This window comes from Scleropages formosus, chromosome 23, assembly GCF_900964775.1.
Source record: "Scleropages formosus chromosome 23, fSclFor1.1, whole genome shotgun sequence".
Classification (NCBI taxonomy): domain Eukaryota; kingdom Metazoa; phylum Chordata; class Actinopteri; order Osteoglossiformes; family Osteoglossidae; genus Scleropages; species Scleropages formosus.
The window spans coordinates 12,326,438-12,342,456 of NC_041828.1; the positions used below are offsets into that span (position 1 = coordinate 12,326,438).

General features: G+C 40.6%; 1 protein-coding gene across 1 annotated transcript in view; it reads right to left on the reverse strand.

Moving 5' to 3' along the window:
- Positions 1-1,174: 1,174 nt before the first annotated feature.
- Positions 1,175-16,019, reverse strand: part of sdc2 (syndecan 2) — a 34,740-nt gene continuing 19,895 nt past the window's right edge. Inside the window, exons 2-5 of the mRNA XM_018731975.2 lie at positions 6,912-7,023; positions 4,961-5,118; positions 4,523-4,655; positions 1,175-3,294 (exon numbers count right to left, since the gene is read on the reverse strand). Of these exons, the coding sequence (XP_018587491.1) occupies positions 3,131-3,294; positions 4,523-4,655; positions 4,961-5,118; positions 6,912-7,023 (567 nt within the window). The 3' untranslated portion in view covers positions 1,175-3,130. The remainder of the gene's footprint in view (positions 3,295-4,522; positions 4,656-4,960; positions 5,119-6,911; positions 7,024-16,019) is intronic.

Genomic DNA, 16,019 nt, shown 5'->3' on the forward strand with positions numbered 1-16,019 from the left:
GTCATGCAACAAGGCATTCAAGAGGAGCATTTAGAGCAACCACAATTGTACCGCTAAACATACATAGCTTATAATAAATACAGTATTTTATTGTAACCGAATAATTAAACATTGATCCTGTACAAAATACCTACCTTCCTCAAAAGGCTATCCAAGAAGTGAAATTTGTGTTTATACTGTATATTATATTCTGCTAAATAAATAAGTGTAAATATTGTGATGTTTATATTAAGGATTGGTGATTAAGGTTTCACATACAAAATTAAATAAAGGTATAATGACCAATTTATATATATATATATAAGTAATCTGAACTAACTAGGTGTGTTAAACAGATTATAAAGCAAATTTTTTTTCTTTTTTTTTTACAACTGTAACACTTGCTGGCATGGAACCAGCAGTTTCTGATATGGATACATTGGACTGTACGCATATAATTTAGAGACAAGCAGAATTTTGAAAACTATTTGTCAGGAACGCTGTGGTTAGTACAGCATTGTTCTTCTATGTGAAGGTAAGACCAAATCCATTAAGTTAAAAAAAAAAAAAAAAAAAAAAAAAACTAAAATGAATGGGGCCATCAGTGTAACACAAACAGGGAATCCAGACTTTATTTTGGCTCCCAACGCAGCAGCAATTGTGTTTAGCTCTTTTCACAAGAAAAGTGTTGTTTCTCACTTAATGTGTCCATTTTGCCAGTGCAATGGTAAGTGGGAAATAAAGCTATCTGAAGTTGTCGTGAGAGGCTTGCACTTCAACGGCTTTTGGTTCCCCCTCTTAAAATTGTAATGATGTACTGGACAGAGGCTGTACTTTACGGAAATGCCAAACATAATAAATACACTAACTGACATGTAGTCTGATTACAGGGTGGCAAGCCCAACTTATTTAAATCTGTCCTTTGCATCCCAGATGCATTATGTAACTATGCTATGCTTTACAAAAGAAAAAGCACAGCTGAAGTGAACTGAAAGTGTTCTAAAGGCTACTAGCACCACTGAGGTGCTCACTGTTAAGTAAGGTATTATTCAACACTGACAGAAATTTAATGAAATTAAATAAAAAAAAAAATGTTTAGCTGGAGCAAAATGACATAAGGGAAGCCTGAAAGTGTGACCACGAGGAAGAAATGAAGGCAGGAGACAGGAGAGGACACAAACACCACCACAAGCAGTGTCAATATTAGGCCACAATGTTTATTCAGTAGTGTGTTGAAATTATAGGTACAATATTGTCTGCCTCCTTAAGACTAAAAAAAAGTCACCATTACAGTCACCTGTGCTTTTAGAACACCAGTCGTTTCACCATTCTGTTACACATATCTTTTTCAACCCCAATAGGAACAAGCACATTTCAGAATGGTAGGCACTTTAAAGGCTTAAAACATTTGTGAATATATAGTTATACATTATTTCCCATATACTATTAAGCAGTTGGACTCAACGGTCAGGTCTCTAATAAAAATAAGACTAATGGACAAAATGAAAGAAAAAGTGTAAAAATGTGGCCAACGAAATATGCAGCAATGGCAAGAATACTGTAAGTCTTTGGGTTTGGTTCTGCTTCTCGGTACTTCTTTTCTTCCTGAAATCTTGAAAGGGCTGCAGCTGTGGGCTGAGCACAAAGAGGCAAGAGCCACAACAGCTCCGTGATGCTCGGTGGTGCGAGGTCACCTGGTTCTCTCAATATCACAAGGCTTATTACTGTCTGAGCTGCTCTGAACTTCCAGAAAAAAATTAAACATGTGCAAGCTGTTCTACTTACAATACTGCATCTAGCTTCCAGGGGTGTACTGGGTCAAGGAGGATTTCTGACAGTATGGCCTGGAAGTGAAGACTTTGTTCCTCTAGTGAACATTGTGTTCTCAAACTGTGGTCTCAGTGGAATAGGTTGCACAGAATGGCAGAAGAGCATGCCCTCATCTCAGCATTTGAGCTTCTGTTAGAGGTATGGGTTTTTTGAGAAAAAACAAGTCCTGCTGAAAGACCCCTCCCCACCATCAAACCTGATCACTGCTTCTGGGAGACAAATCCACCCCAAGTGACCATAGCACACTCTGTACAGCATTTGTCCAGCATTCACAAAGAACAGAGCTGAGAGACATTTCCCAACCTGCATAGAGAAAAGGTCAAACCATCAACACTGAGAGAGCAAGAATACAGTTTTGGGTTGGCAACTCTTACAGGAACAAGAAAATTAAGAGCACTGACAGGTTGACTGGTGAATGCTTAGTCAGGTTCAGTGAAAGTACCCAGAGCGGAAAAACCCTTCCTGGCCAGCATCAGAACAACAAAGACTGCAGATTTGCACACTGAACAGGCTGCAGAACAGCAATGCGCACTAGAGGGACAACAAATTGATTCGTTATCACTAATAAATCAAGACATGATCCATGAGGCTCCTCAAAACAACACTTGCACTGTGTCTAATCTTCAATACCAATTACCTCTGAGAGAATGCTGCATTTTTGAGTAATCTAAAACTACATTAAAATAAAAAGATGAAGAAATTAATAGCAAAACTTTCACCTTTTTTTAGCTTACTATGAAATAAATGGCAAAATAAACATTACCTGAAGGGGATGAAAAAAATTGTATTTTCCATTATCTGAGTTAATATGAAGACATAGTAGCTTCATGAAAACTACAGAAAAGCAATTTTAACATCCGAAAATATAAATTAATGAAATACAACTTTAAGATCAGACATGCTGTGACAAAATGAGAAAAACAGGATACAGGACAATTATATTCAATTATATCCACTTTAAACTTCTTTACAAATACATACTGCTACAGTTGAAAAGTAGTCAGTAACTGAAACAGCTTCTTTCAAAGATGCAATCAGTTTTACCAGTTTTACAAATTGTGTGTTGTATCTCCCTCGGCCTTTTGTTATGCACAAAACCTTTAAATACACTAGAATTTAATTAAAATCAGCCTGGATTGGCTTTGCATTAAAAAAGAAAGAAAAAAGGTCTTTATAACATTACTCTATGTAATAGTTTTCCTTTTATGTAGTATTTTCCCCAATGGTTTTATTTTAACTCATCTGAACAAGTTCGTTACCGTCAATGATACCAGGATGTCGGTCTCTTGTGTGTAATTACTTTTCCGGTCACTGCTGCCATTCATGCATAAAACTCCTTGGTAGGGGCCTTCTGGTAGGCCGTGCCAGAGGGCTTGCGCTCCCCTAGGTCATAGCTGCCTTCGTCCTTCTTTCTCATGCGGTACACCAACAGGAGGATGAGGAAAATGGCAAAGAGGAAGCCAATAACCCCACCGGCGATAACCGCTACATCATTAGGCAGATAAAAAGAGAAGAAGAAAATGAGAAATTAGCAGAAGGTCACGAAGTACTGGCATTAACAAGGGTCAGTGAGCATACCCTCCAAAGGGACCTAAATGAGTCTGGCTCCAAAAGTTAGCCAGAAGCTTGTTTTTGCTGGATGAACTTCTTCAGCAGCAAGCTTTGTTGCTGAAAGGATCAATGAATGTCAAGGTTTTGCAGAGTTGTTCTTTGCGCAAAAGGAACAAACAAGCAGGAAAGTAAATTTTCACCTTCACTCAACTTCAGCTCAGTCTGCTGTACAAGAATTTAATGCAATGGAAAAAAAATGATGAGGGACAAAAAATTTCAAAATTAGACTGGAGTAGCCAGGTTACAGTGGAGATATCAGACTTCTCATGGTTACTCCTGTCACTGCAGAAACAAAAGGCCAACACTATTCACTACTCATTTTAAAGTCAGCCAGTGAAAAGCTCTTATTTTGCCTCATGTTTCATTACATCAATCCACATTCACTCTAACTCTTGTAAACAAAACAGCAATTTCAGAGCTAATGCTGCAACAAAAATACGAATATATATCATTCACCAGTAAACTTTTTCTGTTTACCATTTTTATTATGAAAAAATAGAAATACAAACAAAATCTATTAACCCTGAAGGATCTCATCATAATGTATTCTAACATTGAGGATACTAACACCACCTACTGCAGCACAATAAAAATGGAAATGAAAGCCCCATGTACAGCTCAATTACAGCAGCATTTTGACAGCACACTCTACACGGAGATGGAAGAAGAGGTGTTCTAGAGTATGTCAGAATGATGGTTGTACTAATAAAACCACAGAAGCCTTGTTGGAACCAGAGTAAAGGTAAATAGAGTCATGGGCAAAGGTGGTATCAAGTGCAGCCTGAACATCATCATGGAAGGTGAAAGCAGCAAACACTGCAGAGCAGAAACACAGAGAGCCAACTCTGAGTACCTCTGTGGTACTACCAATTGGACACAAGTGTCACCAAAACCTTCTGAGAGTTAAAGAATCAAAACGTACAACTGAAAATTTATATCAATAAGTCAATAAAATAAAAAGTTCATGCATCTTCAATTCCATACATATGGAGGCAAATTACAAGACATTCTCCATTTCCTCTGGCAAAAAAATTTTAATGTAAATTCCATCCCCTCCACCTGAGTAGTACTAGCTGTGCAGATAAGTTGATGTCCCACTTACCGGCCAGTACTTCTGTCCGCTGAAAGAGGTTCTCGGAGCGCACTTCAAACGGCTCTACTGCGGACCGTGGTGAACTAGTCGTGCTAGTCCCCTTGCTCCTGCTCCTCGGATCATCTGTGGCTGGGACTGGGGGCTGTGAAAGACATTTTGCAGGGGTAGAGGACTGGTTGTTAGCAGCTGTGCACTGAGAACAAGGGAAGCCTTGATTCATGTCCAGGGAAGAGGTCCTCACATGCCACTTTTAAACCAGTTTTTACAAGAGCACTCTAAAACACACAAAAGACTAGATAACACAATATTAAGAAATCTGTAGCAGTTGAGGTACACACTTGTGATGGATGCTAAAGCACCCTCATGATTTCAGTGTGAAGGTCATGTTCACAGCTCATGTACATTCTGACCCTGGTCTGAGGTCCTGACAGACTGGGATAAGCTCACCTCTGTCCGAACAGGTTTCTTGGGGCTCTCCTTGGATGTGAAAGTCTCCACTCTGGGTGTTAACTCTTTCGTTGAGTCCTGGGTGGGTATGGCTTTAGGCGGAGGGAGCGCTGCTTTTGCTGTGATTTTCACAGTTTCTTCTGACACCTCACCAGCACCTAATGAAAACCGATAAAGAAGCAAACACCGATGAAAGTGACAGACGTGACTTTACCCCATTCTAAAAAAAATGGTCTACAGCTGAAAAGCAAGTTCCTCTAAACTTTGCCTTGAGGGAAAAGCTTTAAAGAATGGCTGGTGCTCTTCTTCAATCGTTAGCCATGACTTGAGATCCTCCCTCCAATAGGACAGACACTGACCACTGTTCACTTTAGTATGTAATACCTGCCTTTTTTTAAATCCTGTAATCATTGACATCAGTCTCCTGCGACTGGCCACCTGACATTCCACATAGAAGGTCCTACCAAAAACAGCCTTGGTTCTTGAACAACCCAAAAAAGGCCAAGCGGTCGTCTTCAGTGAATTACTCCTTGGGTAAAAGATAAACTCCCTACCAGTGCAAAGCTTAACTGCATTAGAGTGGTCTATATCTTTAGATAAAGGTAAAACAAAAAGCTCCAGTCCTCCATGGATGCTGATGTTCAGAAGTCTGCAGTTATCTTTTCCATTAGGGCTGTTTCATTTGGCTGGCACCTTAATCCGCAGTCATTTAAGGGGATTAGGTGTGGCCACTTTGGCACCCGCCAGTAGGTAACAGCTGGATCATTCCACTAGCAAGTGTAACGCTTGTGTGAGTGCAGGCGTAGCCAGCCCAGGGCCCAAAGCCTATTGTCATTACTTTGCTGCTTAACTAATGTTTTTATCCAAGCAAACCGATATGTCACACAGATTTACAAAGATAGGTACTTTTATGGGAGTAAATCAGGTTACGTACCATTGTTCAAGGGCTATAATAACAAGTTCCTGTCCAGACCTGGCAAGCACGCTGCCCAACAACAGCCACTCTCAGCAGCTGTCCAAGCCAGCCCATGGTACCCAATATCAGCCAGACAGGTATGCATGGCATTCTCATTTTATGCCTTGGCCTGCTTTCAAACTTAGCCATAGTGAGATCAAAATGAACATCCAAGGCATGCAGGCAGCCATTAATAATGGACCACATCATTGCTTCACATCTGCTGGGCTCACATGCTGGTTTAGCCTGACTACACAAGACACTGAAGCCACTGAGGATGGCACTACCAGGATAAAGAGTTTGGTTCACTAACTTAAATTCATTATTAATGTGGTTACTGACATGCAGTCTTTACATTTTTGTAAAAGGAAAAAAAAGAAGATTTGAGGCTATTCAGATGATTGAGTGTCCATTTAAATCAGCCGCTGACTTTAAGGCGACTCTAGCTTGGAACATCCTGCTGTACAACAGAAGGGAGCAGATGGTCAGAGGACAGTGCTATTGTGGTAATGTAAATCAGTGTTTCACTGGTTTAAAAAAAAAAAAAAAAAAAAAAACCAAACACACACACACACTGGGCTCATCTTACAGGTCTCAGTATAAGCTGCTTACTAACCTCGGGATTTGACAAAAGTTGAAAAGATAAAATAACAAATTAAGCACTGACCATACGAAGGTTCTCCATCAGCTCGTTTTCACTTAAAGGCAATAAAGTCAAAATGATGAAATGATTTACATTTTGGACTTTTCCTTTGGGAATGCTGTCAATTTTGTTTCTCACCCAAACTGCCACATGTAGTATTCACTTCCCTGTGAAGTTACGTAGAGTGTTTGTCTATTCAAAAGTACAGGACATAAACTACATGTCCAAATTAGAGCAGGAAAACTTTCTGGATAGTCAAAGTGTGAAATTTTTGGATTTTATGTCTTCTAAATATTGGTTAGTTTTGTGAAGATAAGCCCATGAACCTGAAAATCCAAGATGTGGAAGCTCACCTGAACCCGACCCAGAGTTGAAGTCATCATCGTCAACAGGGTAGTCCCCTGACTGCTGGTCATCCAGGTACAAGTCATATCCTGGGGTTGATGTCTGTGCTGACACAAGTATCTGCACACAAAAGTGAGGGGAAGGAGCTGGGTTAATACCTGGCAGGAAATCAGCTTAGGATGTTTTAGTATCAAACAACATTTCAGTGTCAACTCCTGCTCCTGTCTTTAGACTCAGAAAGTAAGAGATTGGGGTGAAGGACCACCAATGAATTGAAATCAAAATATAACAAACTTTATATGTTTACCTTAAGCCAAGACAGTCTGGTGGTAATGTGACAACAAAACTAGTGCTTCATCAGGAAAAGTTTAAAAACAAGCAAAGCAGAACTAATAAACATGAGACTTCAAATGGATATTGTCCTTAGTGTTAAGGTATTTTGACCATATTGTTAGAATTGAAAGAAAAAAAAAAAACTACCTCTGGCAACTTTTCAATTTTACCTACAGAAACTGAGCTCTTTGTTAGCAATGTGGAAAACATTATTTTGAGCCCGTCAAAGATGAAGGGTTATGCCAAGGATGGAAAGGAACCTGTAGTGGATCTAAGTATTTACCTTGGATGATGAAAAATTATGAAATCAATTATTATTTCTTAGGGGGTTTTGTGTCTGTGCAACCGAGCATAAAATGTTCTCTCTACTCTCCATGATTACTTCACAAGTCTTCAGGGACCTACAAGGCGTTATAATTAAACTGACGGAGCGCTAGGGATACAGATTTAAATCATTCATGTTTACGAGTGACTGGAGAGTAAATGCGTAAAGACCATGCAGATGTTAACAGAGGGCAGTTAAACACTGAGCTCACGGCCTCACATTCAGTTCAAGTGGGACTGAAGACACCTAAGGCCACCATGCAGCAAACGAATCAGTAAATGCATGTCAATATTTTGCAATTCAAACAACAGCACCAGGTGCTGGCCATATCACAGGAACCCGTCAAGATGAGGAAGAGAAGGAGGAACAGACACCTGGCACCATTCCACCCACCATCATTCCCTGGCAACAGCGCGGAATCCGAAGCATTTGTCTCCTGCATTCGAAAGGGGCATCCAAATGTAAGAATGCAAAGACGCTGGTTTACTGAACATTACCAACCTTACTCTGGCTGCCCTGTCACCTTGGGGGCTGGAGTCAAAGTACACTCACTGAGTAATTAAAGTGCTATGGGGCAGATCACAGATGGAGGCATGCCTGCACACAGCTCCCCACAGCCCAGTTCCCGTCCTCCTCCGGCCCCCTTTGCCTCCTTTTAAATCTCTCCCCCACCTCCTGCTCCCCGGTAGCCTGGTGCCATCTCTTCAAGTGGCCAAATAGCCCGGCAGGGCCCATGGAAACCCCTATTCATAGCCACTGAAGCTCATCCTAGCACATGACGGCATTGCCATACAGATTGTGCTTTTGAAAATGTCCACAAAAGAGTCAATAATAAATTGTCTGTGCGTGTGTTTGTGTGCATATCTGTGTATTCTAAAGGGTGCACATGGGGAGGGTTTGTGCATCCCCCCCCCCCCATTTTGTTTTACCCCTCCCGTTCTTGTGCTCAGCTGATAAACCCTAACACTACATGAAGCTCGATTCAATTTTCCAGTCCTTGCTCGTCTAGAGAACGGGAAAAGCAGTAGCAGAGAAGATCTCAGAATAGAAAACGAAAAGCTTTCTCCTTCAAAGAGAGCAGAGTGTGCACGGCAACAATGGGCCAGGTCCGCGGCCCTGAAAGCCCTGAAAGAGGACGACGATAAAAACGGAACAATGATGACCGCAGCTCAAAAGGAGCAATGACTTCCTAAATAAAGGCATTCAAATTTCATCTCAGCGATCAAAGGAGGAATTTGTTCAAAGCAACTTTATATCTTAACCTTTTGTCATTAAAATCTGTTGTTGTCATTTCCACAACTCCTTCTCAGATTGTTTTTCTAGGCTAACAAATTAGCATCCATATGAGGAGCGCCACTTGGTAATAACCATACTGCGTGATAACAAGCAACTCATGAAACCACACATTCAACAAAACATGACATTCTATAATAAACAAATCCTTCACAATACTCTCTCATAATGCCAATCCTGAATCATTCCAGAGATTAATTTTCATGTTCAGGTTATACTGTGCATGGAGTGATAAATCATCTCTGCTGAGACCTGAACTTCTCTTACAAGAAAATTAGAAATTTATACTCAGAAATTAACACTCAATCACCACTTCAACCACAATTAAACCCACAGTGACATTTCACAAAGACCATACTCATATGTTTCACACGTTTTCCAACATTTTCCTGACAATGTTTAGCCTGTGAAATAGCCCAATATATATTGGATCAATATCTTACAGAACACACAGGAACAAAAGCATATAAGTCACAATCGACCAAATGGAAAAGAACTATTCTACATTAATTGTAGCCTGTTACTGTATCAACACAACCTTGTCTTTTCCCCTCATTCATTCAGCTCATTAATACATCACTGCTAAAGTAACCTATATTTTTTGGGTTCACAGGTTTACTTCATTCAAGGGAGCATTACAACAAATGAAAAATAACCACTACCTTATTTATATATATTTTATTAACTACTTTTTCAAGAGCGACTTGTGAAGTTCGTACACTAAGCTACATATAATGGATTTACCCATTTATACAACTGGTTAATCTTAACTGGATAAATACAGGGAAGGTTCCTTGATCGAAGGTACCCCAGGACTAGGTGAGATTTGAACCCTAGTGTTTAAACTGCAAGGTGACAGCTCCAACAATCACAGTCATCAGCCAACCAGAATCCCCTACTCAGTGCGTAGACCCAGGGACCTCCTAATGTGTATCGTCACACTGAGCCTACATGGGCACAGCAGAGTGGATGTTCTAACAACAGCACTGGAAGCATCCTGGGAAACAGCAAAAAAACCACTCACTGCACGTCTCGCTCCCTTAGGCTTGGGAAGGAATCCCCCTCCGACGCAGGCTAATTACTCAGCTTCACTTCTGACAGTCTCAAACAAAAACAAACGCTGCACACAGAGCGATCTCCAGATGTCAGGGCTGACTTCAGCACAGCACTACCCAAAGCCCACACACAGCCCCACACTCATTCACACGCTCACAGAGTTACAAACCACTGAAAGACAGCACTAAAAAAAAAAAAAAAAAAAAAAAAAAAAAAAAATTAAGAAAATATGAACAGTGGTTGAAACACCATCTTCGGATGCATCTTTTGCTCAGGCAACTTCATAGTACCAGGGCAATCTTTTTTTGGTAAGGAATAAAGTGGCTGCCCAACAGACCCTGGGTCAGTAAGAACCACTGTGTGTGTGTGTATTTTTAAAAAGAAAAAAAGGGAAGAGAAAAAAAAAAAAAAAACCAAAAGGGGCAGGCTTTTGTAACTAGCTACACAAAAGGTCCTGCTGGCCACCAGGGCCCCAGCAGTAACGAGGCTGCACTTTGTGGCCTTTATTACGGAACCGCTGCAGTTATATCTCGCTATCCGTCTCCATTTGATGAGCAACTAGTCAGCAGGAGATTGTGTGTCTCCATAGAGACTTTTATAAGTGGAAAAAAAATGAAAGCGCGGGGACGAGAGAGATAGAGGGGGTGGGGGGTAAGGTGGATGAGAGACACAAAAGGAGGCATGCGAGAAGCTGGGGAAAGAAAGACTCAGATTTTATTCCTAGAACAGGCAGTCTTTTGCCTGCAGGTTACTTTATTAAAAGCATGTCAAAACCATAACTCTACTCACAGAGCAATCTCAGAAAAACAAAAAGCAATCATTCAGCCTGGTTTATAATTAGATGTAACCTTTTTATTTATTTTTTTTTGGGGGGGGGCTGGGAAGACAAAAAGCTTGTTACGAAGTCATCTAAACCATCCCAGAGCAGTTAAGAGCATTATTTAGTGTCGACCAGGTCAGTTTTCTCCCGACTCACCATTGACCATCTACATTCACTCTCCAGACAGTAAATATTAGTACCACTTCAGCCCCTGAGAAGAGCTGCAAAGGACCCTCCTCTAGGTTTAAAAGAAGAAGTAGAAAACACTAAAGAAGAAGAGAAAAATGGATAGTATTCTGAAAAATGCAAACAGAAACAAGCTGCATAAGTAGTTTTTCTTCCAGCACTTTTGCTCTCCAGGACCCTCCATTGAGAGCCTACTAGGAAAATGGATCCTGTATTACTCTTGCTAGGTCATTTTTAACAGGAAACCAAGACTTGCATTTATGCGAGAGAGTCAGGTTCAGCAACATGCCACTAAATAAAAGTCAGGTCATATTTCGAGGACACAGGAAGCAGTAGAACAATGGCTTACAACCGAAGAACCTGGGTTCGAATTCCTCCTCCCAATTTAGTCTCCATTGTGAAGGTACTTACCCTGAATTCCTTAGAATAAAAATACACAAACTGGGAAATCATTGTAAGCAGTATAGCATACAAACACTAAGTCACCCTGAAAAAAGCAGTCAGCTAAATAATGGTTAATAATAATCTGAAGTGTTACTGTTCAACAGTTCTAACGCCACAAAATAACCTTGTCACAACTCTCGCACCATCGCAATGCAGCGAGTTTGGTAGAGCAAAGCAACAGCTGCAATGAAAATGTTACTCCAAGGCTTCCTCTTCAGTCCACAGATTTGTGCCAACTGGCAGGCAAAATGTTAGTTTGATAAGTTAATGAAGAACAAAGCCATTCACCCTTCAAAAGTGACAGGAGCTAGCACTGCTCATCTACTAGTTGCAATGTGCAACATATGTGTTGTCACAGCTGTGAGATGATCATCGCAGTGAAGACACGGCGGGGTGAAATGACTTTTTATTTAACTAAAAAAAGCTTGAACATGACTTTGACTTTGAACATGTAGCAAAAACTGGCTGGTACTAATGCTTGTAGGTCCATTTCAGCACATATTCATACCACATCAAAGACATACACCATCAATAAATGTGTCAAAGGTCTGAAGGAAGGTCTGAAGAAGTGGTACAACACAACATTCCCAAATACAGACCCCAAGCCAAATTTAAAACTACCATGAAGTTACTGCAACTATAGAATTTCAAAGATAGGAAAAGGACGATAGCCCTTGCAGACTAATCTAGACAGAAATAAATGACCTCATATGCACAAGCTTATCTATTATTAAAACCATACTGCACAGAAGACAAATGTGTTGTTACAGATTTGTCTTCTGCAAGGCAGACTTATAAGACCAAACACATGGTCGTGAATCTTCACGAACAGTAAGCCAAGGGCTTGGTCCCAAGATGCTGAAAGATCCTGTATCTTAATGTGTCAAATATCAGAAAGCCCCCTCCAATGTTACACTGCAGTTCACCAAACCAAAGTACATTACACTTCTTCCCTTTCTCACCCATTAATTATTCCCTCATCTGGAAATGCTACTACTACAGAGATTATTATTATTTTAACATCAAAACTGGACAATCCTTCGTAGTGCACACTAAGAAAAGGGTAAAATTTGTTCCTAAAATCACTAATGTCCCACTAAACACTGAAAATTTGCAAACACTATTTCACAAAACTGAATAGTTTCAGTGATTTTCAAATAGATGAAACATAGCAAAATAACTTACAAATTAAATGTTCTATGACTAACAGAGGAAACAACATGGTTCAAGATTTAAAACACATTTTAAAAACTGAATTCTAACAATGGTTCAATTTTCTGAAGTCTAGGGCATTCAACAGAGTAACATTTAAAAAAAAAATAAATTAGACAGTAAATCAAGTTAACTATTTAAATTCCTAAACGTTAATCCTATATGAGGTGTAAGTGTCCATTCTTATTGTTCATCTGGGTGGAGCTGTATGATGCAGATAACACAAACTCTGAAAGCACATTTTAAACATCACTTTAAAGGTGACATGAGTTCAGACTAAACGGACACATCTTTACATCGGAGCTGAGTTAGAATCATTTTCAGCAGAGGTGTTCATGCATCTCATAACACACACAGTACCAGTAACAAGTGTGAGTCAACCTGGGAAATGAGACAAACTGGACAGAAGAGTGAAAGCAAAGCAACACACAGGTGTTCCATATCTCTGGGACCTGCTGCAGAAGAGCAGTGTCAACTCATTTCCAGATCAAAACCAAATGCCTAGTGAAAAAAGAACAACCTTCCAGCAAGTGTACTCACACTCCGCTGGTACTAACGATGTTTGATGCTTTATGCTACAGGGACATGTAAAAAGTGAATACAATTCAGTACACAACAATTATGGAGTGCCATAGTTATTCTTTTGTACATTTTGGAAGATTATTTGTAATACTGTGATTTCTTTGCGGCAAATTAAATCCTCCATTTCTGATCACTTGCTGAAATGCATCTGTTACAATCTGTCTGTAAAGCTTTCTAATCCAATGACCTTTTGCATAACTAGTGGTCATGCGACATCGGCTAAATGACAGTCCCTTTACACTTGACAGCAGCTATGATGTGTGCAGCTGGTGCCGAAAGCTCAGTTTCTATCTATATACAAAGTCGCGCTCTCAAGACAATGAAGCGTCTGGACCCCTCTTTTGTGGGATCTCAATTTGAGTGCATTTAGCAATACTCTGTATGAACATTTTCATGACAGAGAACGATGAGGGAGCCGTACCCTGAGAGTACTGTTCAGCGTGACAGGAACAAGTGAATAAGCCTGAGGGAAGAACACAATGTTCTTCCCAATTTAGTCACACAAAACTATTCCGGTGGCTTCATAGGGTCTAATCGAACTTGCTGAGGGATGAATTCATAGCGTAATCAATACTCAGCTTGTAGCACTAGTACTTGCTAAAAAGCAGTCACAAAAAAACCCTCTACAGCCCCAAGGAAGCTTTTCTCACTTCATGAAAAGAATTTAAAATGCACAGAATGAAGGTCGTCTTGAAAACAGAGAGTAGTAGAGGAGGACAGAGTGAGGGCTCTGGGCTGCTAAGGGTCCTCAGAGCTATGGGCCCCTTTACTGACTTTCAGGTATTTGAATACAACAGGCAGATGTGCTGCTTTTATTCATGAGCCACCCCAGTCCACAGGAGGGGGAGAGGGGAGGAAAAAAAAAAAAAAAAACTGCCTTTTCATTTTTTACCACCTTCCCAGGAACCATCATTAGGAGCTGGTGGGGAAGGCCCACATCTTCAAGGAAGGGGGTCCGCACTAATCGCAACAGAAAAAGCAAAGCCTTAAAAGGCATCCATCCTGTCCTTGTGAGCTGGGGAAAGTGGACACCCCCTGCCCTGGTCCATTCTACTGAATAGCGCTGCGCTTCCCACCTTTTGAAACTCTTCCAAGCTGCCTACACACTTCATTATATCTTTGTGAAATTGAAACATACATAACTTAAAATTGTAATGCCTTGCAAAATCAAAATGTGGCTTTAAAAATTTCATACTGAAGAAGTAACATTTCAAAGACAAAAACATATTGGAGTATATTATATTCTAAGGAAGAGGAAAAAAAAAAAAAAAACACCTATCATGTTCAGGGGTTTATTTGATCCATCATGGTAAATCGAAGGTGACACGAAACAGGCCTCAAGCGGCGCATGGATACAGCTCAGTCCCGAAGAGCCAGCCGCCGCTCCTCCCCTTCCTCTGGAGAGCTCTGACTTCCAGCCGCATCCTGACAGACAGCACAGCCGGCTGGCATAAAGCCCCCCACTGCTCATCTCTGACAATAACCTGCCTCTCCATAGAGGATGTGTGTGGAAGGAGGGGGCGCCATGGCTGCAGAAGCAATCCTAATGAAGACGTGAGGTACAGCAGAGCACCTCGGAACCCCCAGACACGGCCGAAGCACAGGTCTGCAATGACACACCACTTAGATGGCAAACCACCTGTCACCGCTTCAGAATGGAACCCAGAAGTCAGTATTACAGACCATCTCTCAGATCAGATCTAATCACTAAACTGTTCACAGATTTTTTTTTTTTTTTAAATGCCAAAAAAGCCTTCAGGGTGTATTATGTTCAGATCCTTTCACGAGCAGAAAATCTTCTTCCTTTTTTTATGACTATGTATTAACAGGTACATACATCAGTTATTCAGTGAGGTTTGGTCCCATGAATTACTCCATTCAAGGGCATTCTAGAAACTTTTTTAAAGCATTTTATATGGCAACTGTACCCTCTGAGGATATAAAACAGTTTCCTCAGACCAGAGGAATTGCTTAACAGAACCTAAGGCAATTTCCACAATATTCGTGATGAAATAATACAACTAAATGTACTTTGTTTATGCAGTATAAATACTACTTTGTGCCTGCAGTTTCATAATTAGAGTAACATTAAAATGTGGTCGATATAACTGTACAAAACAAATAGCATTCATCCCGAACTAAAATGTATAATTTATGTTTCCCTGTTTCAGAATGGTGGGATATGTTAACACACAGCAACTGAATTAATCTTTTTCCTGAGTTCTGCACACTACATATATACATACATTTTAATTCCTTCTCCAGAAAGTATCAGTTGAGGTGGCACAGCATCCAATTACCTACATGAACAATGCAATTAAGTGCTGAGACTGAGCGAAAAGCCTGGATTTCTAAAGGAGCTGAACTGTGCACCCCTGTTCAGAAGCACACGCGTGTTTACACTGCAGTCTCGCTGAAGAGTCCTGCGTGACACCAGAGCACAAGTGGAAGTGCTCATCCATACCAATTGTGGCTTCCAATAATACGCTGGCAGATGCTACTGAGCACATGTGTGGGGAAGCGTGAGAGTCAGTACAACGCACAAAGGCATTGTGTGAATGTGCGTTTGGGTTTGGGCTCCGGGCTACACTAGCACTCCGGCGGGACGGGAAATGCCACGCAGGTCCTCGCCTGTATAATACTGCTCAACACAATTCACAGCACAGAGGTGAACTCCACTCTCCAGAATGCCTTTTATTTGTGTGCTTCCTTATGCAGCTTTTCAGACACAGCCAAATCTTATGTAACACAGGCTAGACATTCCTATTTGTTGCGATTAAACTTATTCATTAAAAATACATTTACGCCGTGTATTTTCCTCTACTGCTTTTAAATCCCATTCACAGTTCATTGAGTTTCATTTGT